The sequence below is a fragment of the Diabrotica undecimpunctata genome, chromosome 5 (genome assembly GCF_040954645.1).
Source record: "Diabrotica undecimpunctata isolate CICGRU chromosome 5, icDiaUnde3, whole genome shotgun sequence".
Taxonomy (NCBI): domain Eukaryota; kingdom Metazoa; phylum Arthropoda; class Insecta; order Coleoptera; family Chrysomelidae; genus Diabrotica; species Diabrotica undecimpunctata.
This window is the reverse complement of record NC_092807.1, coordinates 98,540,575-98,564,359: the sequence shown is the minus strand read 5'-3', so window position 1 is coordinate 98,564,359 and position 23,785 is coordinate 98,540,575. Positions and strand designations below refer to the sequence as shown.

General features: G+C 34.5%; 2 protein-coding genes across 3 annotated transcripts in view; one reads left to right on the top strand and one right to left on the bottom strand.

Annotated features, from left to right (window-relative positions):
- LOC140441541 (uncharacterized) overlaps nucleotides 1-23,785 on the bottom strand; it is a 129,942-nt gene that overhangs the window by 22,719 nt on the left and 83,438 nt on the right. The window lies entirely within an intron of this gene.
- oys (lysophospholipid acyltransferase 6) overlaps nucleotides 1-23,785 on the top strand; it is a 312,406-nt gene that overhangs the window by 236,508 nt on the left and 52,113 nt on the right. Inside the window, exon 1 of one of the 2 annotated variants that reach the window (XM_072532323.1) lies at nucleotides 20,254-20,695. The exons of the other annotated variant lie outside the window; for it this stretch is intronic. Coding sequence (XP_072388424.1) covers nucleotides 20,426-20,695 — 270 coding nt within the window. The 5' untranslated portion in view covers nucleotides 20,254-20,425. Of the gene's footprint in view, nucleotides 1-20,253; nucleotides 20,696-23,785 lie in introns of those variants that run through there. 2 annotated transcript variants of the gene reach the window in all.

The window sequence follows — 23,785 nt, the reverse complement described above, 5'->3', positions numbered from 1 at the left end:
TCAAATTTATCATCTCTGACTAACAGTAAAACAGAGTATTATTTGTCAGCAGTTTACACACAGAAAAAACAAAGGAATATATTATTTTACCTAAAACATTTTATCACCAAAAAAGCGTAATACACAGTTACTCCAGTTGATAAACGAACTAAATATAGCGGTGAGCGGTTTACAACAAGAAAATGGAAAAGTGCAAACCAACTGTGTTTAGAATTAGCACAATCCGTTTGGCTGACTGCCAAAATCAACATTTACAAACGAAAACACTTGCAGCAAACGAGTGAATTTATTGAATTTGGTATTTACAGATTTACGATGCAAATTTATAAATAGAAATAATAAACGTTCGTCGTTCGTGTAAAAAAACATCACAAAAATAAGAAACGTTTAGATTTTCATGTTTTACTACTGTTTTCGGTAAACATATAGCTATAGGACTAAAAACATTAACCCGCATCGGTCATTATTATATTCGTCCTTCTACTAGTATAATGTCTTCTTTTCCTTCTTCATTTCAGAATTTAGCCATTTATTGCTTATTGCGGCATCAAACTTTTCTCCATCTTCTCTTCTTCTCTTAAAGATAGCTTGTCCTAAACCATTTTTAAAACTTTTCTTAAGAACATAATTTTTTTTTAAATTGTGTCTTCCATCACAAGAATATTTAAGTTAAAGGCAAGAGTCAGTTTGGATTTAAAAATGGACCTTGGCGCCAAAGAGGCTCTGTTTAACATGCATATATTAGTAAATGTTTGTATAGACTACATGAATTATCTTTTCCGCTAGTTCATCATTAATGAAAACACCCGATAATAGTAAAACACGAATTAATTATAAAAATATTTTCTAGAACTGGTATGTTATGCTAAAGATATATCTGGAGAGCGGAGTATATGGAACGTGCATATAAATGCATCTTCTTGGCGTTGGCTATCAAATTGGCTATACTAATTTTCTTGGGGCAGCTCCGAAAAGGCAGGATCTGTTAAAACATTGTCTCAGATTTTTAAGTCCTCACGTTCATCCACTTCTTCCATCTATCCTGCCCTGACTTATATTATTATATCTCTCTGGATGACGAATAACATGGCCAAAATATTCCAGTTTGCGATTTTTAACTGTTTGCACCACTTCCGTACCTTGTGCATACATTGCATCTTTTTGCTTATTTCAAGAAACGTTACATATTTAAGCAAACAAAATTTATTTTGCATATTTTAAAAATAAATTATAGAAAAGTTTAAAATTTTATAGTTTTTTTAGGTTATTATATCACCATCACCATTTTACACCATTGAAAAATTTAAAAATCTGCAGTAATAAAATCAATTAAATATGTCTGTATATTAATTATTTATAACTAGCTGACCCGGCGAACTTTGTTCCGCCTTAATGGCAATAAATAAGCAGATTGTGTTTTTTTTTTATTGGAAAAAATACAAAAAAAAATTAAATAACTACATTATTCATTCATTATTATTTCTGTATTTTAGTACATAGGTTGCTCTTCACTTAAGTACCTTGTGATACACGACATTTTTTGTTTTATTATCAGGCGCAAAAACAAACAACGCAGATGGTCTTCCGACCCGTGAACATGCCACGTATAATTGACCATGGGAAAAACATGAATGTTCTAGATTTAAACCACAAACTTTTAAGGATTGGCCTTGTGATTTGTTGATGGTCATGGCAAATGCAAGACGTATCGGAAATTGAAGTCTTTTAAATTCAAACGGCATATCGGTTGGGATCATCGGGATCCTCGGAATGAGAACTTCCTCACCTTTGAATTTTCCTATCATTATCGTAGCGTAAATTACATTGTTCATCAATTTACTAACCACCAAACGCGTACCGTTGCACAGTTTTGGTTGGTTTATGTTTCGAAGCATGATTACTACGGAGCCAACCTTTAGGCGTAAATTGTGCGGTGCGGTGGTAAGTCCAAAGAGTTTAAAAATTCAATTGGATAGTTGGTGGCTTCATCTTCATTTGTGACGCAGTCAATAGATTTGAATGAATGCATTGTTCCAATGATCTTATTTTGAATTATGTAGTTCAGGTCATCTACATCTTTATTCGTAGCCGCTAAAATTGCTCGCTCACTCAACCATTCATTATTTTTGTAGTTAGAAATAATATTTGGACATACATTGTTGATAAGTTCGTCTTTTGATGAGACAAAATTACAGAAATTATTTGGAAATGATATTAATCCTCTCGATTCATCGACAGGTACTTGACCATTACCGATAGTCAGCAATTGCTCCGAGAAATCTTCAGCAGATGTATCTTTAAGCAATGTAACTCTCATGTTTGTTGTCAGCTGCAGTTTCTTCACATAGCGCCATAGATTTGACGATTTGAGGCAAGCGTTTATTTCATCGGCAGCCGTAGATCTTGGAATTACTGGCAGTATTTGGCGGAAATCGCCAGACAGTAAAATCATTGCTCCTCCAAAATATCTCGAGTCATTGCGTAAATCTTTTAATGTTCGGTTAAGTGCTTCTAATGCACGTTTATGCGCCATTGTGCATTCGTCCCAGATGATGATTTTCGATGCCGCTAAAACTTTGGCCATTGCTGAGTGTTTTGCAATATTACACGTTGGTTCTTCAATAGTTTGAAGATTTAACGGTAATTTGAATGCTGAGTGAGCCGTACGGCATCCTTCTAACAATGTGGCTGCTATTCCAGAAGAAGCAACTGCAACCGCTATGTTGGATCTCGCCCAAACAGTTGCTAAAACTAATGACATAAGGAATGTCTTGCCAGTTCTAGGAAATATAAACCACCATTTTCATCAGCGATTGCCTTCATTAAAGTATCATAAACTTCCTTTTGTTGGTAATTCAACAGGGGTACATTCCTTTCAACTACTAAATCTAATTCCTGGTGATCATATTCACGTTCCCGTTCCAATTCTCGATTAAATGCGCTCATTCATTTCACGATTTGGCGCTGGCATTCCTAACCTGATTAATAAATTACCGCACATGAGGTAACACATATCTTCGATCAAGAGTAAAGCACGATTATGTATCTCCTCATTCATCTCAATATCGTGATTTCTGGAACTGACACGACTTTGATGTAAAATATCTTCTGACATACTATCCTTGTATTTGTGCCACAGGTTACATGGGTTTGATGGAAAACATGTCGAAATTATGATAGCGAATAATGTGCGTATCTGACTTGGAGATGTAGAGATAATGGCTTTAGCGATTGTCGTATCCCAATGGGTATCGTTTTCTAATAAGTTCAATTCTTCACATGCAGCACGATATGTTGGGAATATTACACCATTAACAGTTCGTAGTGTCTCAAATGAAGTTGGCCCACGCACATTTACCAGCAACAACCGCAAATAGAAACATTCATCATTCTTTGGATGAACTGTATACATACGACCAAGAGCATCAGTAGAACGCACATCTGGATACCCAGGAACCGCATCACCTTGCTTCCGTCTTTGAAAATTCTTGGATGAAGCATTCCAAGTATAATAACGTGGCATCTCCGAGTAAAGCAAAGTTCGTGCAAACTGATCGCTTTGGCAGATTGCAAAAAAACTGGTCAATGTAGTTGCTGAAGGTGTTTCAGCACGTTGCGTACCATTCGAAGCCGTGAAATATACTCGTTGACCATTCTCCAGATGCACCGCCAAATGTATAACAGTAGGATGACGTTCGTGAATTGGAAATGCGAATATACGCCAAATCGCTTCATTACAGTTCACATAACGACCAACTTGATAGCGTGAAATTTCATCGTTGGTATTTGAGGATTGCAATCCAAAAACCGTCATATCACTGCCTTTCGTGACATATTTGCAAATATATTTTATGGACTTAACTGAATTGCAGTATTCAACGTTGCAATGTGTCTTGAACGTTTTAGAAATAAGTGGCGAATATGGAACAATCCAACTGTTGTCGACAACGAAATCCATTCTTTTCACTTTCGTTGTGACAGTTCGACCGTTGTCATCTGGTGATCGACGCCGATACAGCGGATACCCATCGTTGCCAGTGACAGTCTCCGCTGTTAATTTCCGTGGATATCGTTTAGAGCACTTTCCATCGACCATGCAAGGTGATTGGGGATTGATGGCACCATACGGTCCATGAATCATATTAGTAGTAACAACATCATGTAGGTCTGGATCGACTTCATGATCAGGAATCTCGGCACATATGATATCATCTATTTGGCCAGGCTGAATTCTTTCCACTAACCAAATAAGACTGTGTGCGTGCGGCAGGCCTCGCTTTTGCCATTCGATTGAATACATCCAGCATCGAGTGTCTCCAAAGACGCGTTGTTTAACAATAAAGTTCATCAGGGACCGAATTTTTTGCCTGAATATACGTGCTGTGATGTCGTGTCTATCATTTGATGTTTGTCCGGGAAGCAGCAATTGAGTAATTTCTATCCATTTTGGATTACAGGTAAAAGTAATAAAGAGATCTGGCCGGCCGTAATGACGAACATATGTCATTGCATCTTGTGCATATTCATGCATATGACGTGGGCTACCAATGTACGTCGAGAATAGTTAATCGACGAATATTAGCTGCATTTCCTTCAGTACTAACTGCATCACGTAAATGGATGTACTCCTCAGAACGCAGTTTGGCTTGGTTCAACCTAATAAATGTTAAACGTTCCGTTTCTATTTTTACATACATGTCAACGCAATACTGCTGAAACAATCGACGAAACCGCAGCAAATAGTTGTCAGCACAGTCACAGCATTTTGACGAATCATCAAACGATATGCATAATAATTCATTGAGCTAACTTTCTTTGTAGTTTCTTCACCTGAAATTAAAACTTTGATAATTAACCATTTCAAAGACAAATAATACAGACATTAACCATTATTAAGATACTGATACTTTACCATTCAATGGATTTATCATTTTAATATTAAAATAATATCCATCTTCTCCTTGCCAAAACATCAGTGGGTATTGCAATGCGTCATATGATCGATGAGTTTCAGATATTTGTTGCAGTTGCCCAGTATCGCGACGTGTAAGCACAATATCGCGTTTTTCCAATTGTTCACCAACAATCAGGATGGCAACTTCGTCTACTGTTGGAGCATTAAATGTGCGTTCGTGTGTTCCAGATGGTCGTTTATCTGCTTTGATGACAACTTTATAGTCATCATTTGGCATGCGCTCTAAAGCACTCTTAAACAACCTGACCAACGCATGATGTTCATGGGGCAGACACTGCAAGTCTTGAATAATTGCTCGCTTCATTCCAGCATTGATCCCTAGGCGTCGATCAAGTTGTTCTTCCATGTTGCCCATGAAATATATTTGTAAAAATTTATTCTGTGTATCTTCGAAAGGTAGTAATGATCCAATTCGATGGTGAATATGTCCTTGTATCTACAAAATAAAAACCAGACAGTATTAACTGGATTATAAACACTTTTTCTGTGGGAGAGTAGAGTTCAGTATTAGCAAATATAATACATACCAATAGATAAAGTAAGTTATTCTTTAACTACATTCTATGTAAGTACAAAAATAAATACCTTAAATGTCGGATTAAATCCTCCTTCTTCGATAATGTCTGCCCCAAATGACGTCATTTGGAAACAACTATTGTATTTTCGAGTATTTGCAAGAAAGTGGCGTGATTCTTGTATTTCGCCACAAAGCAATGAATACAATGGCTCATGTGCCGGAGTCAACAATGGCAATTTCACTTTACCATTAAGGCAGCATAATCTAGGCGTTTCTCCGGAAAACTTTAATGTACCACAATACTCGCAAACAACGTCCATTTGCCCAATGCAAACGCTAGGATGCAAGCTGTAATCATTGCTGCAATCGTATCGAAACGCTGCTCGATTCAAATCAGCTAAATATCTTGTTCTGCGTTGCAAATTATCTATTTGTTGCCTTCTGTTGTTCGCTCGACGATTCTGCATTGCCAACCGAGCTGTTTCACGGGCTGCTTCACTTTGCTCTCGTGACTGAGAAGCACGAAGTCGAGCCATACTATCGCGGCGCTGTTCACGTGCAATTTCTTGTTCTTCTTCAGTCCTTTCATTTGCAGTATTTTGTATTCTTCTTGCATTACGGCCTTGTCGGGAAAGATTCGATCGTCTTGGTCGCGGCATTATTAATTAAACTTCACTTCACTTCAATTACGGCTTTGTCGGGAAAGATTCGATCGTCTTGGTCGCGGCATTATTAATTAAACTTCACTTCACTTCAATCCACTTGTTAATTATTTATTTAATAGAAATAGTTTTAATATTGATTTCTTACAAATATCAAATTGTCATCCATACGTCATTACATAGCTGTCATTTTACGTCAATTACATAGCTGTCATTTGCGTTTTGTTATTCCAAGTCTGATTCGTTTTTGTTATACCACGTTTTATAGTGACTGACGTTTCATGTCAAGTCACACGGGAACGCTGTCGAACGGGATAAAAAGTATCCTATGTCCGTCTCCTGGCTCTAAGCTACCTCCCTACCAATTTTCAGCCAAATCTGTTCTGCCGTTCTTGAGTTATAAGTGGTGTAACTAACACGACTTTCTTTTATATATATAGATATATTAGTAACGTTATCGTAGTATTTATGTATTAAAAATATATTTGTTTAAGTTCAAATTTGGATGATATTTTTACACAGTAGGTAAGTTAAATTTATAGATTATAAACATTTTACAAGCTTATTATTTATACTCGTATTTCCTAAACAATTCCATAATACTAATTTATATGTTTTATATTTATTATACCAATTTATATATTTACAGAAATTACAGAGATTATCTGTGCTAAAAACGAGTTTAAGTAATTATTTGAATAATTTTTTTTAGATACTATTGAGAAAATATCTTTTGATGGCAGGGTTAATATCGTAACGCTGAATAACTTTTTTGGCAAACTTGTCATCCCCTCTTATTAGATGTCTAGGAATTGGAATTTTTAACCCTTTCGGTCACGCTTTTTTTTAATGTAATGAAAAATATTTTGTTAATAATTCCTACCCAGTTATGGTATTCTTAATGTCTTTTGATAGGAATATTAGCCTTTTTTTAATTAAAATAGGGCCCGTTTTTGATGTCGTCAATTGACGACATTGTGACTAAATGGTTACAAACTAATGAATACTACATATACTTTTACAGCTAAACGGTAGGATAAAAATACATTTGTTTATCTAAAAAAAAACATGATTTAATGATTATAGTATATCAAAAAAAATTACGGTTTATGAAATAATTGTAAAAAACAATTTTTATTTTTTTGTCAAACATAGATGTACTTTACATTTTTGACAAAAATACGGGAACTGCCTTTACATTCTGGGAGTTTACATCGTGTTAAATATTTCGTTTCTTCACGGAGTGGAATATGCGCTATCGTGTCAAACTTTACATTATCAATAGGCCAGTTTTCCTGGTTCTTTTTCTTGCTCAACGGTTCTGATTTAGTTCCATTTTACGGGCGCCCTCTTTTTCTGGCTTCTATGCTACATGAAATTAAAGCTTCCGCAATATAGATCCTAAAATGAACTAAATCTAAAGTTTCTTTAAATGGCCGGAAAGAGGCCTAAATCTCTTTGACTCGTGTTTAGATCTAAAAATAACGTGGAAAACGATCGTGAAAATGTTTATTATTATTTAATTTTATTATTTGCACCTAGAAGCTTCCAATATTTGAAAAAAACACAATTTTATCTCAGTTTTAGAAGGTTAAAAAATATAATAATTTGAGTAGCGTCGATAGCTTATATAAATCGTTGTGAATGTAAACAGAGAAACTGCTTTAGTTCAATTGGAATTTAACAGATTGTATTACGACGGGTCGTAAATCCAATTAAGATTGGATGTTGTGAGATAACTACACTGTTGCTATACCATAACATCCTGTAATATTTACTTAAACGAAGTTAAAATTCTTGTGCCATCAAAAGACAAATGTTGTCTTTAAGATTATACTACTCAGAACCAGAATATGACCCGAAGGCAGACGAAGTCTGAACTGGATAACACTCATTTTTTTAATAGAATGTATAAACATCAAAAACATTTCAAGATTTTGATTTACCACAGCTCTTATGACTGAACATATCGATGACATTGGTGAAAATAATGAAACTATAGAGGGGAGAATACCTCGAACTTTCAAAAGGATGTTAGCCGAGAATACAAGAATATTGTCCATAAGGAGAAATATTTCTTTAAAGAAAGCTTTACAAATGTAATACTTTTGACGAAGCAGGTATAAAGGCTATTATTGGACTGCAAATACAAATGGGAATACATCAGTTGCCTTATTCGAAAAATTACTTACGCCCAGACTCAAAACTCTAAGGGTTTAACAAAATATAGTGGAAAACCTACACATCAATCAGTTTAACAAAGATAGACATGATCCTGATTACGATAAACTGCACAAGGTTCGTCGTGTAATCGAAGAACTGAATTTAATAACTGAAAAAAATATATAAAAAGAACATCTTATTGATCAGTTGATGAGACTTCTTCTTCCTTTGCCCTATCCGTTTCGGATGTTGGCTATTAACAAGGCTATTTTGACTTTGTTTACGGCACGTCTGAACAGTTCGGTCGATGTTAGTCCGAACCATTTGTCGCAGGTTATGCATCCATGAGTGTCGTCTTCTTCCCGGTCCCCTCCTACTGTCGATTCTTCCTTGGACTATTAACTGTAGCAGCCGGTACTTAGTATGCCTCATGACATGTCCGAAGTACTCAAGCTTCCGTTTCTTTACGGTGAAGATTATTTCTTTGCTTTTGCATATTCTCTGCATTACTTCCACGTTAGTGATGTGGTCTGTCCAGGATATCCGAAGAATACGGCGATATATCCACAGCTCAAAGGATTCTAGTTTCTTCAGGGTGGCTTCCGTTGTGGTCCATGCCTCTGCTCCATAGAACAAGACCGGGAAGACATAACACTTGACCAGTCTTAATTTTAGTTCCAATGAGATTTTGCTTGTGAACCACTTTTTCATATTGTTGAACGCGTTTCGTGCTTTTTCAATTCGTGATATTATTTCTGTTGACTGGTCCCATTTTGTGTTGACTGTGGTTCCAAGGTATGTGTATGTCTCCACTTGTTCTATTTTTCGGTTGTTTAATGTCATTTGCATCGGAGGTTGTTGTGTTCTGCTAATTCTGCTGATGAGCATGCATTTAGTTTTGGTTGTATTGAGTTCTAAACCATATTCTTGACTTGCTGTGTGTATGCTTTGCATGAGTCTTTGAAGCTCGTTGCAGTCATTTGCGATAATAACTGTGTCGTCAGCATATCTAATATTATTGATTACCTCTCCGTTTACTTTGATACCCTCCGAAACTTCTCCCAGTGCTTCTCTGAAGATTTGTTTAAAGTATATATTGAACAGGAGCGGCGAGAGGACGCATCCCTGTCGTACACCCTTTTTAATATCTATCTTCCCACTGTGTAAGTTGCCCATCTTTATCTCAGCACTTTGGTTCCAATAGAGACTGGTTATTATGCGCAGATCCTTGCCATCAATATGCATCTTCCTGAGCATTTCCATAAGTTTATCATGTTTGACCTTGTCAAACGCCTTGGAGAAGTCGATGAAGCACAATGATGAGACTATGATAAGATTTAAGGGAAGAAGCTTACTTAAATTGTACATGCTAATGAAGTTAGTCAAAAGGTGGTACAAAGCTTGGTATTTGGCCGATTTCAGCCAATATACTAGAAAAGTATAGCCAAATTAACCAAATGTAGAATTAGATCTAGGCAACACGGTAATAATGAAGTTCATAGACGATGTTCAGCACCAAATGAACATTGTGGCATTTGAAATTTTTAACTCTGTAAAATTACTAAACCAGAGATTACCAGAGAGATTTTTAAAGATGGAGTGCCATTACGAAAGGGAAAATTTCAATTTAAGACTAAATGCCCTCTAGTTGCATATCAGGTAGATGGACTTTTGTTGCTGAATTCAATAAAATAATGGAACATGTTGACACGCTTGACCAATTGCAGGAAAGGTATGAAGTTAAAAGACGTTCTGTCAAATAGTGGCACAGAATTATGTATTTCTTGATATTGATATGGCCGTTATCAATTCATTTTTGCTTTTCTGTATTCAAAATAAAGATAATGACGTACACAGCGGAAACAAGAGCAGATACGGCGAAAACACAAAGACTACTGGAAACAACAGAAATAAAAGTCTTACGAAAAATAACAAACCAAACTCTAAGAGACAGAGTAAGAAGTGAGGAAATACGAGCGAGATGTGGTATAGAGGAAATAAACACGAGGACCAAAAGAATAAAAGTGGAATGGAATCAACACGTCCAAAGAATGACAGAAAATAGAATAGTACGAATAGCAAGAGACAAATCGCCAAATGGAAGAAGATCATTGGGGACTGAGAAAAAGATGGTCAGACAACGTCAATTGAAGCTAAAAACCGAAGTAAAACAGGCATTAAGCCTATTTATAAAGTAGGAAGAAGAAGAAGAAAATAATAATGAAAAGTCAAGGGATCAATTATCTATTAGTAGCAATTTCTCTTGCCAGCTAATTGGTACATATTGCTCTAGAAAATGAAGAGGAAGACCTTCAGCATTTCTTGCGAAAAGTAGGAAGATGTCCGACTAGCGGGAGTAGGTCAACACCATCCCACTCTAGGTGGTACCTATAGACGATGCAGATGTTATAGCGCCAAATCCATACAAAAAAGACCAGCAACCTATATATGTACCAGTCGTAAGGTCACTATTTGCATTAATTCATGCTTCATTTTATCCATTTACTTTCTATGTTTCGTTAAGAGTTTGTTTTTTTTTTGTTCGAAAATAAATTAGTTTAAATTCAGTAAGTGCCGTTTTACTAAATTTTTGGCTTACATTTTTCCAGTCAGCAATATTTTCTGTCTATATAGTGAGAAACTATCTTTCCACCCAAGTTATTTCCAAAACTGACTTTGATAGAAATATGTAATATTTCAATAAGTTGTCAAGTAATTATTATATGAAGTTTAGCTACCTACCCAAGAATATTTTCAACTAAAGTAGCTAAAAAATTGCACACGAAAGGGTTCAGGTTTATTTATACATAGCTTTAACATTTAATATAAAACTAAATTAAATAAAGGGTAGTATGATAATTTATTAAACGAAGTACGGCACTGGCTTGGCATGAGATATCAAAAAGTGAAAGTTTTTAATTCATAAATATTAACTTAAATAATATAAACATTTCTAAATAAATATATTACTCATATTATATCAAGCGATTATATTATTGCATAATGTGTTTATTAACTATTAGAATATAAAAGTATATTTTTAATGATTGTCGCTAAGCTTTTAGTACAAAAGGAATAAAGTACATTTCTTTCGCCACCAAATTATTATAGAATTTATTATCTGCATGTCATTACGAAGTCTTTTCTATTCGATGAGATTACTAACACAAGTAGGTAGCAGATATACCCATAAATAAATATCCCTTTGTTTTGGTCTATTTGTTTATGGTAGATAAAACCACTCAAATACAAATGGCTTTTTAATAAACTTAAGATAAGGTTTTCTGCAATAATTTGTTGGCAACACCTACATATATTATAAATAGTTAAAATAGTATTTTTCTCCTTGTTTTAGGCTTTTAATTCTAGGTGGTTATTTTTCTCCATTTCTGTTACCTTCTGTTTCATCCACTCATGTTCATTGTGCAAAGTCATCCTTCATGTTGTGTTTTTTATTTTCCATAGGATGCTGGATTTAATGATGATTATAGAGTTTGATTATGTTTATTTGTTTTCATATTTTTACATGGATGAATCGTGGATATGAACAGGTTATTTTTATGTATGTCAATATGTCATGTCAAAAAATTCAGTTGTACTAACTACTTAGTACAAAACAATTGACTCAAAAGCGAGATTTGAGATTACACCTCCTTTTTCATTATAAGAAGTATGGAAATAAAAATATATAATGCGCAATCAATAACTTTATTATTGAACTTACAAAAACTACTATTGCATTAATTTTAGGACGCATTATAGAAACAATATGCAATACAGAGTTTCCTAAAATATTCATCATTGGAACGAACGCAAGAAAGACGGTTAAAACAGACAAATCATCAATTATAAAAAGGAATTCCTTTATTTTTTAGTATTTGATATTACCACTCCTACACGCCTAATTAAAATCCCTAAGTACACTTTCCAATCGATTTCGCATAAATTAGATGACTTTTCTAATAAATTCTTCACGCATTGCGTACCCATTCATCATTAAGCACAGCTCTCAATTCCATTATGCTCCCTGGTGCATGATTTCTGTCCCGGACCCTTTCTTTAAGCTTATCTCAAACATTCTCTATTGGATTTAAGTCCGGGCTGAACGCAGGCCAATTTATTGTAGGTATACCGATCTCAGTCAGATAGGTGGTGGTGACTCATGCGGTATGGCATCGTGCATTAAAACAAATGCATCACCTATAAATACCGCGTATGGAACCACACGTTTTTCCAAATTGTTTCAGATGTAACCATCCGCCGTTAAACCTCCTCCACATCCTCCACCAAGAACGAAAACCAACTGGGTTTTCCCATCCATGAAAATGCCTGCCCAAACATACAAGAACCGCCCCCATATAACACAGTTTCTCGTATACAATATTGGGCAAATCTTCTGACCTTCTATAGACTCGACAGATTTTTCAGAGTAGAAGTCGTTGTACATCTTGCTCCTCATGTCTGTCGAGTCCGACGCCAATATATGATTTTCTTCTGACATGTTTATGTGGTCGGTTTAAATGTTTTCCTCTCCCATGTTTTGGGCTACAACCATAGATAAGTAGAGATTTCTGAACAGTCTGATTCCTTCTTGGAGTAATTCCAAATAGAGAAATGAAAACTTTGTAGCAAATAGTCACATCCTGTATGTCCTATCAACTTTTGCACAAACTCTAAAATCATACCATGCATTTTTTTATGATTATAAACACCTGAATCAGTCTTGAAAGAAAGAAATTTTGTTTGTCTTCAGTCCCAGATTATTAAAATAGGAAATGAATCAATAGAAAGACAAATTCTTTCACATTGTGTAATTTTATTAAAGCATTTGAATCGACTACACTTACAGTCTGGAGCTGTTTCGTGTGTTGAGAGCCTCAATTTCTTCATCACATCGTTCATTTTCCCTGTCCTTTCCTTTTTTCATAATTTTGTTGATATCTTCCCCACTTTTTATCACTACTTTCACCCAAATCACGGTCCATACTTTTAACAAAACAAATATTAACTAAAAAACACCTATGCGTACAATGAAGCTCAATAAATTAAAAAGTATGGCAAGATTAGCTAAATAACACACAATTCACTTGCACTACCTATTATCTTTAAATTGCAAATTGTATAATTTATAAAAAATTAAATTTATTTTTTGTCTCAAGTCCACCTAGTCTTCCCTACCTATAAAGTCGTGTAAAATATATCAAGAGTCATACAAACTGCAAACTATTTTGTAAATATTTGGAATCCATTTTAACTACCAATTTACTGAAAGCCCTCGTATCTGTTTTTGTACTTCTTAATGTTGAAGTACCATATTTGTTTTTAACTAGAACTAACCCAAAACGTCAGTGAGTTCATAAATCTCAATACGCCCCTGGAAATTGTTTCCAATATGCAACTAGATAAGGCACTATATCTTTCCACAATATAGGGCAATATGCAAAAATAAACAAGATGTGTTTAGCCTTGGCCCTTGTCCTAACTGTTAAATGTATTTTATCATTAGTTCAATGCTTCATCTCATCAGTCAGTCATGCGAGAATAACTTTCAGCTTCCAAACGGTACAAATTTAAGTCCGCTGTGATGCAAAACTGAGCCGTAACACTAGGGACGAGGAGGCGCAAATTACAAACAACTCTTCGCGTACGGTGCATATAACATCCGACCAGCAAAAGTATCCGGAGGGGAGACCATAGATATCATTCAAGTGTCGCACCGTTGCCAAACGCTCAAGAATGTATCGACTACACAAAAAATTTTTTTCGTAAAAATAATATGTTTATACGAGAGATTGTGTCAGTACGTCAATTTTGAAATGACCTAACCAATAACAATATCTCATTTTTCCAGAATTTTTTAAAATAATCTTTTTGAAAACGATTATGTGATTTTCATTACAACCGATATTGTTGTAAAGAAAAGATTATTATAAAAAATACTAGTAAAATGTATAACCAAAATAAATTTGTTATTAGGTTATGTCCTTTCAATGTTATCTAAACAGTTTCAATGCTTAGCCTTTCAACTGGAAATGTAATATTCTTAGGGATTGATCTAAAAACAATACCAATCTGCTCGTGGAGAGTGACATCAAAAGTCTCGTCTACAATTACAGAAAGAGGCTACCCGTTTTACTTGATTTTGAATATTCCATAGAATTGCATTTTTGGGATAAAGTAAAATATCATTTTGAATGTATGTAGTTGCTAAGATAAGTGCAGTTATTTGAGGCTGGTTCCAAATATGGCTTTAATGTAAGGTCATATTTTTTAAGAAGTTGTACAATTTCGTGAAACAATCTTTTATGATTGCTTTGTTCCGTTTCATGATGATCCATCTTTTACTAGAACTATAATTAATATATCAATTACTTTCTTCATATAATCTAAGCGTTTGATAAAGTAAACGTTTGATAAAGTAAAACAAAAAGCGTTTGATAAAGTAAAACATGGCCGACTCATGGAAATTCTAAAAAATAAAAACCTAGATGAAAGAGATTTAAGGCTAATAACAAACCTTTATTACAATCAGCGAATTGAAAAAGAGACATCTGAAGAAATGGAAATAAAGAGAGGAGTGAGGCAAGGCTGCATACTACCACCTCTATTATTTAACGCTTATTCTGAAGAGGTAATTCGAGAAACTCTGGAAGATGAAACAGTCGGCATAAGAGTAAATGGAGTCTTAGTTAACAACATCAGATATGCAGATGATACAGTAATAATAGCCGATAGTTTACAAGACCTGGAAAGACTCATAAGTAAAATAGTAATGTGTAGTAGGGAGTACGGACTCTCGCTCAATATCAAAATGACGAAGTTTATGAAAATTTGTAAAATCAACCATAATACTAACGAAATCTTGACAGTAGAGGGCCAGCAGATCGAAAGAGTAAAAAAGTACATTTACCTAGAAACACTTATAACAGAAAATAATGACTACACTGCAGAAATCAAAGTCAGAATCTAAAAAGCACGTTCTAATTTTATGAAAATGAAAAAGGTCCTATGTGGCAAAGATTTAACTTAAGCTCTTAAAGTACGCCTAACAAAATGTTACGTATACAGTTTACTATACTATGGAGTGGAATCATGGACGTTAAATCTAGACACAATGAGACGACTTAACGCCTTTGAAAGGGACTATAGAAGAGTTGACCTATAGAAGAATTATGAGGGTTTCCTGGGTAGATAGAGTTACGAACAATGAAGTACTGAGAAGAATAGGTAAAGAGAAGGAAGTTGAACTTACAATTAAAGAAAGAAAGCTACAGTATCTCGGACATGTGATGCGGGGCGAGAAGTATGGCGTCCTGCGACTCATAATGCATAAGGAAAGATAGATGGTAGAAGAAGCATCAGAAGAAGACGAATTTCATGGCTCAAGAACCTGAGAGAATGGTTTGGATGCAGCTCAAAACAACTTTTTAGAGCTACTGAATCAAAAATTAAAATAGCTATGATGATTGCCAACCTATGGCACCTGAAGAAGAGAAGATATAATCTAAAAAATTGTGTCGCTGCTTCTCTCTGGCTTTTAATTTAGCCTCGTTTTTCTTTTGGATTTGAAAATCTACTGAATTATTCACGTTATAAATCATATATAGCATATTCTCATATTTAACATATAAGTTAATATGCTAAATTTGCATTTTAAATAATTCTATAGCTTTTCTCTACGATAAAAATCCACTAGAATTAAACGCAGTGTCTATCAACCCAGGCTTAGTACTGTCGTTAATGTCAAAATATATGCACGAAAAACAAAAAATGCATCTTTTGTTGGACCATATTTCAACCATTTGAAGTTGGAAGTGGATAGAAAAAGCCCGACTTCTCATTTTTTTTCCCTTTACCTGTTATTTGGCTGAAAACTGTTCTAGTTTTAGTTGTTAAAGACCTCTTATATTATATTACTATTCTAGAAGATCTTTCTGATGTTATTTTTGGAAAGTCTAAGCAAAGGTCATCGAGCACAGTATTGTGGTTTCACATCATGTTTAAAAGATGTTTCCTATCCTTTTTTAACTTATCTAATAAAGATATCTGATTGTAAAACACTAAATAATAAATAAATCCACAATAAAAATATTTATAATTATAAATATTCGAAATGGTACTTTCCTTGGCTGCTCTTCTCCAGTTATCCACCTTATACCGTATTAGATGCCTCCACTTTTCCCTACCTAGGCTCAATAATAAATGACAACAACAACATCAGTCAAGAAATACAAGCACGGATTCTTAGCGGTAATAAGTGCTTTTATGCATACAAAGACTTAATGAAAAGTAAGTTACTGAATCGTGAGTCTAAGCTGAGAATCTACAAAACAGTAATTAGACCAGTGGTCACATATGAATGTGAAACTTGGACCCTCTCAACCACTGATGAAAATCAACTGAGAATATTTGAGCGCAAAATACTAAGGAAGATATTTGGACCAACCTAATGCAGCGATGGTTCGTGAAGAATTAAAATGAACCACGAGCTGGATGAACTAATGCAGAGCGCAGATATTGTCAGATTTGTAAAGTCGCAAAGACTAAACTGGCTTGGTCACCTAGAAAGAATGCAAGATAATCGAGCTGTAAAAGTAGTCCAGAGATGGAAGCCCCAAGGAAACATAACAAGAGGAAGGCCTCGTAAAAGATGGATAGACGACGTAGAGAGGGATCTTAAAACCATGAACATTAGGCAGTGACGAAGGAAGGTATCCGACAGGGCAGAATGGAAGAACATTGTTAAGCAGGCCAAGACTCACAAAGGGCTGTAGCGTCATTAGAAGAAGATACCGTATTAGGTATCGTAAGTTAATTTCAGTAATCAGAGAATAAAATCTGTTAAAAAATTAACTTTGAAAAAATAAAAAACGATTAAAAGCTGAAACAAAAACGAATGGAACCCTATAAATTATAGTATCTTCTTCTTCTTCTTGTAGTGCCTATAGGCTTCGGATGTTGGCGATCATCATGACAATCTGTATTTTGCAAACTGCTGCTCTGAAAATATTTGTGGTTTGACCAGGAAATCCTTTGCCGTCCTGGTCCTCGTCTTCCTTCTACTTTTCCTTCTAGAATTAATTGCAGCAAGCCATATCTTTCGCTGTTCCTCATGATGTGACCAAGGTATTCGAGTTTGGCTGTTTTTTATTGTGATTAACAACTGTTTTTCTTTTGCATCCTTAATAAAACGTCCTTGTTCGTAACGTGGTCGTTATGGGATATCTTCAGGATTCGACGATAAAGCCAAATTTCGAAAGCCTTAATTTTTTGCAAGTAGCGTCTGTGAAACTCAACTCCGTGCAACAGTATAGGAAAGATATCATATCGTAGTAACCGGATTTTTTCGGTTTCGGTTCTTATTTCGGTTTCTTATTTGTCTCTGAATATGTTTGTACATTATTTTGTTATTCTTTGATTTTCTCCTTTTTTCCATGATATTGTCATTCCTCCAACTTTTCCTCTTATCTTTATTTTCTATTAGATCTTCTTCTCTGATCTTGTTAAGGTTTCACATATATTCAAGAGTGATTCTTCTGGATCATATGGTTGCTCCATGTTGCTTAGCTTTTCTGAAAGGATCCGTGCGACTGTCTCCTTTGTTTCTTTATATTTTAGTCTTCTTATATCACATTTTTGTTACTATTCTTTTTTGTAACCTGTTTAAATCTAAACCTACCAATAACAGGAATATGATCTGACGAGACGTCAGCACCGGGTTAATTTTTAACTGATAGGCATCCATTACGGAATCTCTTGTTGATCCTTGTTGATCTTGCGGAGAGATCCAAGTATACAAACGTCTTGCTGGTAGTTTAATTATAGTATAATTACTTTTAAATATTTCGTTTTTAATATAAATAAATATGATTCGACAAAAAAATCGAGCCATAAAAAATTATTAAAACTCTTCTGGTAAATACATAGAGCTTTTTTAACTGTTAGGCGTTTATAAAAACTTCTTAATATACCGCCCTCAATATATTTTTTCGAGTTAAATTTTGTATCTTCGGGTTCAATTTTAAAATTCCAATGGTGATCCATAGAAGCTATATCTACCCTATTTATAATTTCTGACTTTCCTATTGTCAAATTTTTACTTTTTAGAACGATCATAATTTTTGCGGCCCTCGAAAGATTCCACTGTAGCCGCTGTGGCCACGCTTATGCTTGGGGTGACTTCCACGTAGATGGTCTTCCATTTGGTAGTTTGAAAAACTATTTGTTATACTTACTATTTATAAAAGTTTCATTGCGTTCGCCAATTCCGTGCTCACCAATCAAGTCTTCGCATTTTCCTGTGTTTATTTTGGCATTAATATCCCTCCATTACTATAAGAATTTCATGTTTCTTTACATTTTTCAGTATTTGGTCGTTTTACCCATACAATTCTTTGATCTCCTTAACTTCACTTTGGGCAGTAGACGCATAAACTTGTTTGTATTTGTACTTTTGCCTGTTATCAATTACGCAGATACAAGTCAGTTCAAAGACTTCTGATTGGAATGCTGTTATCTTTTGACCAAGCAATAGCAACTAAATTTATTAAATTTAAAACTCATGTTACTTAAGTATATGGATTAAAAATAAAAAATTATATACCATTGGTGATGCAGTTTCTCCTCATTTTCTTTTTTATAGTTGGTGAAACAACTTCTATGGAAACCTCAAAGACATCTTTAAAAGCTATATACCAATTTCTTTAAAACGTCAAATATTTGACCAATGTGTGTTGCCTGTGATGACCTATGGTGCCGAAACTTTGACATTGACAGCTACAACTTCTAAAACGCTGCAAATAGCTCAGAGGAAAATTCCACTGACATGGAACTGGGCTGGACATGTCGCCCGAATCAGTAATGAAACATGGACAAAGAGATTGCTTGAGTGGAGGACGAGGTAAGACAAAAGAATTAGAGGAAAACGCCCTACTCGTTGGACTGACGATCTCAAGAAAATGTCAAGAAATTGGATGAAAAGTGCTCAAGCTAGAGCACAATGGACAAAAATTAAGGATGACTATGTCCAGCAGTGGACGCAAAGGGCCCGGTGATGATGATGAAAACAACTTCTATCACACACAGCATCTGGTTGATTAATCAAGCAGGTATTTTGCAAGGAATTATTTGCAAAACCTTCTATGTAAGTAATTATCTCAACACTGTACAATAACCTGCTGTGATATTTATAAAGATAAACGCCACGGATGTTTTGAGGAAATTTTAAAAACCGACTTCCTGCGTAGGTAGTGTTTGTACGATTCTGCCAGCGGTTCTATTATAAATAAGTTTTTCCAATCCTTTAAAAGCACTTTTGTAGAAACGTTTTCGACATTTGATTTGGTATGTATTAAAATTGCCATTTTGGAGATTACCTTGCTTTGGATCCCACATTAATTAAAAATTTTCCAGGCCCAGTATAAGTCCACTGTTCTGGTAGCTATTTCATCAGCAGTAACTGAGCTTGTTTTGTTATTTATTAGTTTTGTATCAAATTTCTTCAGCAGACACCAAGCCTTCTTACTGAAATGGCAGAAATCTAAATTTTCAGTTAGATATGTTCATTTTTCTTTCCTTTTTTTGTTAAAACTGTATTAATTCATAAGCCATTTCATAAAATAAATTACTAATTTACAAAAAGTTATAGGTACCTAAGTATACAGTAAGTATCTTATCAGCAATGAATAATAATAAATCTCTTGGATAATTTGACGAACTGTATATTAAAAATATTTGATTAAACAACTTTTATAAAAAAGAAAGTAGAAACGATAATAAAAATTTAATTAAATATTAAAATATAGTATTGTTCTAAAAATATACAACTATAATAATAGTAGGGATTAATTATATTGAAACAAAATAGATAATGGTTTTTTAATTATGGTGTAGGAGATATTTAAAATTAAATATGAAGAAGTAAATGGCGCGGCAACACCGCTTTCTCTTAATAAAATAGGTGGAAACGAAGCATTAGGTAGAAACGCGCCAAAGAGAACGTAGGTCGTATGTATGTTTGTGAATATTTGTTTTGACAGTGCGTGTGACTCAAATGTCAAGCGTGAAAACTAAGCAAATGTTAACTGTGTAAAGCAAAAAAGTCTTAAGATGAGTTTAAGAACTTCCAGCTACCAAGGCAGCCAAATATTCGCAGGCCTGGCACAATATGCCGGACTAGAGACTGATCAACTCAATTTTCTTATAAGCCAATTCGTTGCTCTGCTTTTATCTACACTTTATAGAACAGTACTCCACCCTAGTAAGACAAGAACAGAAATCAGGCATGCATTTGGATTAGTTGTAGGGCTGTGCATGGGTTATTTTTGCTTTGGATTTCAAGCTATACATTTGGCAGGTCTACCAATGATATGTTACATGGTAAGTACTACTTAATTTATATTCTATATAAGTTGCCGGCAAAACACAACTGTTGCATTCAACACAATTATTATCTTCATAACACTCCAGTTTAATCTAATAAAGTAAAAATATAGTTAAAGTACTTTAGAAATTCCTTGAACTGGGCAATGTTATTGTCTCTTTGCCTTGACCTTCTAAGATTTGACACTTAGGTAAATATAATATGTTAGAACTTTCAACTTTTCTCTGGTTTATTCTAAAGAATCGTCGAGACGGGAAATACCTATCCTATTAAAATTAGTGTTGGTCGATGCTTTCTGTGATTGTAGGACAATTAATAGGTCCTGGAAACGACAAAATGTAATATATTATATACGTAATAGTGATTGCTTTGAATTTAAAATAAGTTTCCATTATTTAAGTATATTCCAATTGAATATTTTTGCATCAATATTCGATTGACGACCTATACACGCATTGAAAGCTGTTTTTGTTTACAAATAGTAGAAAAACAGGAGTTAAAAATAATATTTTCATAGAACATTTCTCGGTATCGTTCAATGAAATGAGTTCTAAGATATTTTAGTTTTACCAAAGAATATAGACGCTTACTATATTCTTTGGTTTTACTATTGTTGAAAGGAGCAGTTGTTAATACTGTTAAATATGAGGGTTCAAATGAATTATGAAATATTTGTTGTATTAGAACTTCCTTGATTTTGATTTGTAAAGTTATTAAACATGTCCAATTTTCTCTTTATTTATGTTAGGTAATTTAGGTAATTTATTCTTGAGTTTCCATGGTACACATTCGCCATCATCGTCTTTGCATTATAGCTCTTAAAAATCTTTCATGCTTCCATATTCTTCTTCTTCCTTCTTATATGTAGGTTTTAAAGCCTGTTTCTTCTTTAATATTAGCCTCCTAAATTGTTTAAATTATCGCACCATTTTTTTCTTGGTCTTCCAATACCTCTTTGTCCATGTGGTGACTTATCTCGTGCTATTCGTGCTATCCTTCCGCCATTCTACTAATCTGTTCGTCCAACTCTTGTTCTCGTTTTGTCGCCCATCCATTTGTCTTCTATATTGCATGCTCTTATGTTTTCGCTTCTCTCCCTGTCCAATAGACTTTTCCCTGTAATGTTAATATAGGTCTAATTGCTGCTTTATAGATTCTTGTTTTTGTGTCTTGTCTTAGATGTTCGTTCTTCCAGATTGGGTCATTAAGAGATTCCGCTGCTTTACTTGCTTTTAAGCTTTGTTGTCGTACTTCTTGTTTAACATCTCCGTAAATAGTTATATCTATTCCCAGATATCTAAACCATGCTTCCTGCTTTATTATTTTCCCATCAATTTCGATTTTACATCATAGTGGGTATTTAGATGTTGTCATACATTAGGTTTTTTCTTCTGATATTATCATATTGTATTTCTTGGCTGTTGTATTGAAGATGTGTGTTAATCTTTGGAGCTCGTCTTCTATCTCGGTGATTATTGCGGCGTCGTCTGCATAACATAATATTTTGATTTCTTTGTTCCTCATTCTGTAACCATGACCTTTACGTACTGCTTGTATTATTTCGTCCATTATTATATTAAAGAGCAGTGGGCTTAAAGAGTCAACCTGTCTGACTCCGCTTTGAACTGGTATACACTGCGTTAGTTTTCCATTTATCTGTACCTGTATTCGATTATGGAAGTACATGTTTTCGATAGTTTGTATAATATTGATTGGTATGTCTCTTTTATACAGTAGGTGTAAGACGTCTTCGACTTGGATGCCATCGAAAGCCTTTGTCAAGTCTATAAAACATAGATATGCTGATTTATTGTACTCGATGGCCTTTTCTGTGATTTGTCTCCAACAAATATGGCGCCTACGCTGGATTTTCCCAGATCTGAATCCTTGTTGTTCATCTGATACAGTTGTTAGTTTAGTGATTTTGTTGGTTAGGACTTTCGTGGTCAATATTAAGTTTTGTGATCTCTAGGGTTAGACTCTCACCTCCGTGTTCTAGAAGCTCGTTGGTTATTCCATCTGGTCCTGGGACTTTCTATGTTGGAGTGAATTTATGGCTATCTCTACTTCCCGAAAACTGATTTCTATTTCATGTCTTAATTCAGGTACGTTATTGTGTTGATTATTATTTTCCTTTCATTTAATCAGTTCCGTCAGGTATCTTTCCCATACGTTTGCTGGTATGTTATTGTATTACTTCAATTCTGCCATTCCTTTCCGTTGGTTTCTTATGAATCTCCATATTTTTTTTGTGTACCGTAGAAGTCGCTTTCCATCATTTTTGTCAACTATTCCCAGTGTGCATTTTTTGTTCTTCTTACTAACTGCTTTGTTTCATTTTGCATTCTTCTATAGGTGTCTCGGGATTCTGGAGTATTTGATCTTTTATACTTCGTGTAGGCCTCTCGTTTCTCTTTATATTTGTCTTTTATTTCTTGTCTGAACCATGGTGTATTGTTGTTGTTTCTTTTGTTCAGAATGACTGTGTTTTCCTAGAGCTTCTGTTGCTGCTTCTTCAATGTTGTTTTTAATTTTCTCCCAGCTCGCGTTTATATCTTTGATGTCGTCTATTTGTTTCAGCTGTATCTTCTGTGCTAGCCTCCTTTGGTACATTTCTCTTGTAAAGTCGTTCCACAGTGATTCTACATTGAACTTTTCTTCGGTGATTTCCTGTAGAAAATATTTTGGCGTTATTTTCATTCTTATTTTTGCTAGTACTAGTTTGTGTTCACTTCCTGCGTCTGCTGAGTTTAAAAATTCAGATATCTAAATTCTGCTTTGGGTGGATTTTCCTATTAAGTAGTGACTATAAAATCAATTATAGATTTGTGCCCCCTGGAGTTTTCAAATGTATATTTATACTGGAGCTTATTGTCGAAAAATTTATTATTGATTCTCAGTTCTTTAAAAGCACATATATTAACCATGATTTCTCCATTTGCGTTGATTTGGTTTTCATTAAATCTTTATTTTACACCTAGAACTATTTCATTTCCGATTCGTGCATTAAAGTCACCCATAAGAATTAAGCGTTCGTCATGAGGCATCTCATTCAGGGATGGTTTGCAATTGTCCGTAGAATGCCT